This window comes from Lipophrys pholis (assembly GCF_963383615.2).
Source record: "Lipophrys pholis genome assembly, chromosome: 3".
Taxonomy (NCBI): domain Eukaryota; kingdom Metazoa; phylum Chordata; class Actinopteri; order Blenniiformes; family Blenniidae; genus Lipophrys; species Lipophrys pholis.
Genome location: NC_137627.1, coordinates 23948604 through 23949898, shown reverse-complemented (window position 1 = coordinate 23949898; position 1295 = coordinate 23948604). Strand labels below are relative to the sequence as shown.

The window sequence follows — 1295 nt, the reverse complement described above, 5'->3', positions numbered from 1 at the left end:
GATACTCTGGACCATGACAGAAACCTGGATTGTTGATCCACTGCACCAGTGCTTGCTGGAAGTCCTCATGATGGCACTAAAGGCACAAGGTCATGTCCAAAAAGATCCGTCTTGCAGAAGCGGCAATAAAAATCCTTTACAAAATGGGGCGTAGTGGAAAAGCACTCCTGTAGCACACAGAGAAGGGTGTGTGTTCAAGTCCAATATAAGCGAGTGGAAGATTCGAGGCTGTTGAATCAGAGCATTTGCCAACATCAGAACAAGACGCCTCCAAAGCAAGACAGCCAGCAGCCATTGAACGAGTGTCATTAAACTATTTGTTCAATGACAGTCCTGGAAAAGGAATGATAATTAGACGATCGTGGTGTTTCTGTGACTCAAAGTGATATGATGCAGGAACAGGATGAACTGGTGGTACAACTGTGTCTTTTATGTCAGGTAGGACAGATGAGCTGATCAGCGCCTGTGTGACTCAGCTGAGGATGTTCAAGACACTTCGGATCAGCCCCTCGGACAGGGCAAGGGGTACAACTGGACAGAGTGGACAGCTGGAGAGGCCAGGAAAGGGACATCCGGATAGGTTACCTGTCCTTCACAGAGATGAAATAATTCAATTCAAGCAGATAGTCAAACAAACAAACTCAACTTTTTACTTGAAGTGCTTCTATTTTTTTCTCTTGTTTTAAAACTCTTTTTTCTCGTCTTCAGATTTTCAAGCCACAGCCATGCTTTTTCTGGCAGAGAGCGAAATTCCACCTGAGTGCGTGATGTGAAAATGATCTGGTTTTGTCAGATGCAGGTCCAGGTAGAGAAGAGAGGTGTGTACGGAAGAGGGAGGATCAAACACCTACGCAGGAACCCAGCCCGGAAACAGCCACAGATCTGAAGCCGAAGCTTCTTCGAAGATGGTCGCACCGACGTCTGTGAATTTGTGAGTCTGCTTTCTGTCTGTGTGTCGAGGACATTCCAAGCTTTGTTGGGAAGAATTTGTGCAGGAATCTTTGTTGGACTGACTTTACTCTCCTGTGCTGTCTTGACATGATAATTTAATAATTTTGTGACTCAGCACCCAATTATCTGCATGTTCCTCTGTTGGGTCTTTAAATGAGCCTTTCTGGCTCTGGATTAAGCGGTGCAGAAGACAGACGGATGAATTGTGACGTTTAGCTGCCTTTGAAGTTAGCATTATCAACAATACTAACAAACGTCATTTACCACATTGACCGCTCATTTTGACACAGAAGTCAGAATTCAATCAGAATAATGAAGACGGAGCGTACAGAGACTAAAACACT

General features: G+C 44.6%; 1 protein-coding gene across 2 annotated transcripts in view; it reads left to right on the top strand.

Annotated features, from left to right (window-relative positions):
* The first annotated feature begins 233 nt into the window (after positions 1-233).
* The window catches only part of LOC308107060 (galactose-3-O-sulfotransferase 2-like), a 5698-nt gene continuing 4636 nt past the window's right edge, over positions 234-1295 (top strand). The window contains exon 1 of one of the 2 annotated variants that reach the window (XM_080459169.1): positions 234-931. In XM_080459169.1, coding sequence (XP_080315295.1) covers positions 906-931 — 26 coding nt within the window. In that variant the 5' untranslated portion in view covers positions 234-905. The remainder of the gene's footprint in view (positions 932-1295) is intronic. The other variant, XM_080459170.1, reaches the window with a different exon arrangement.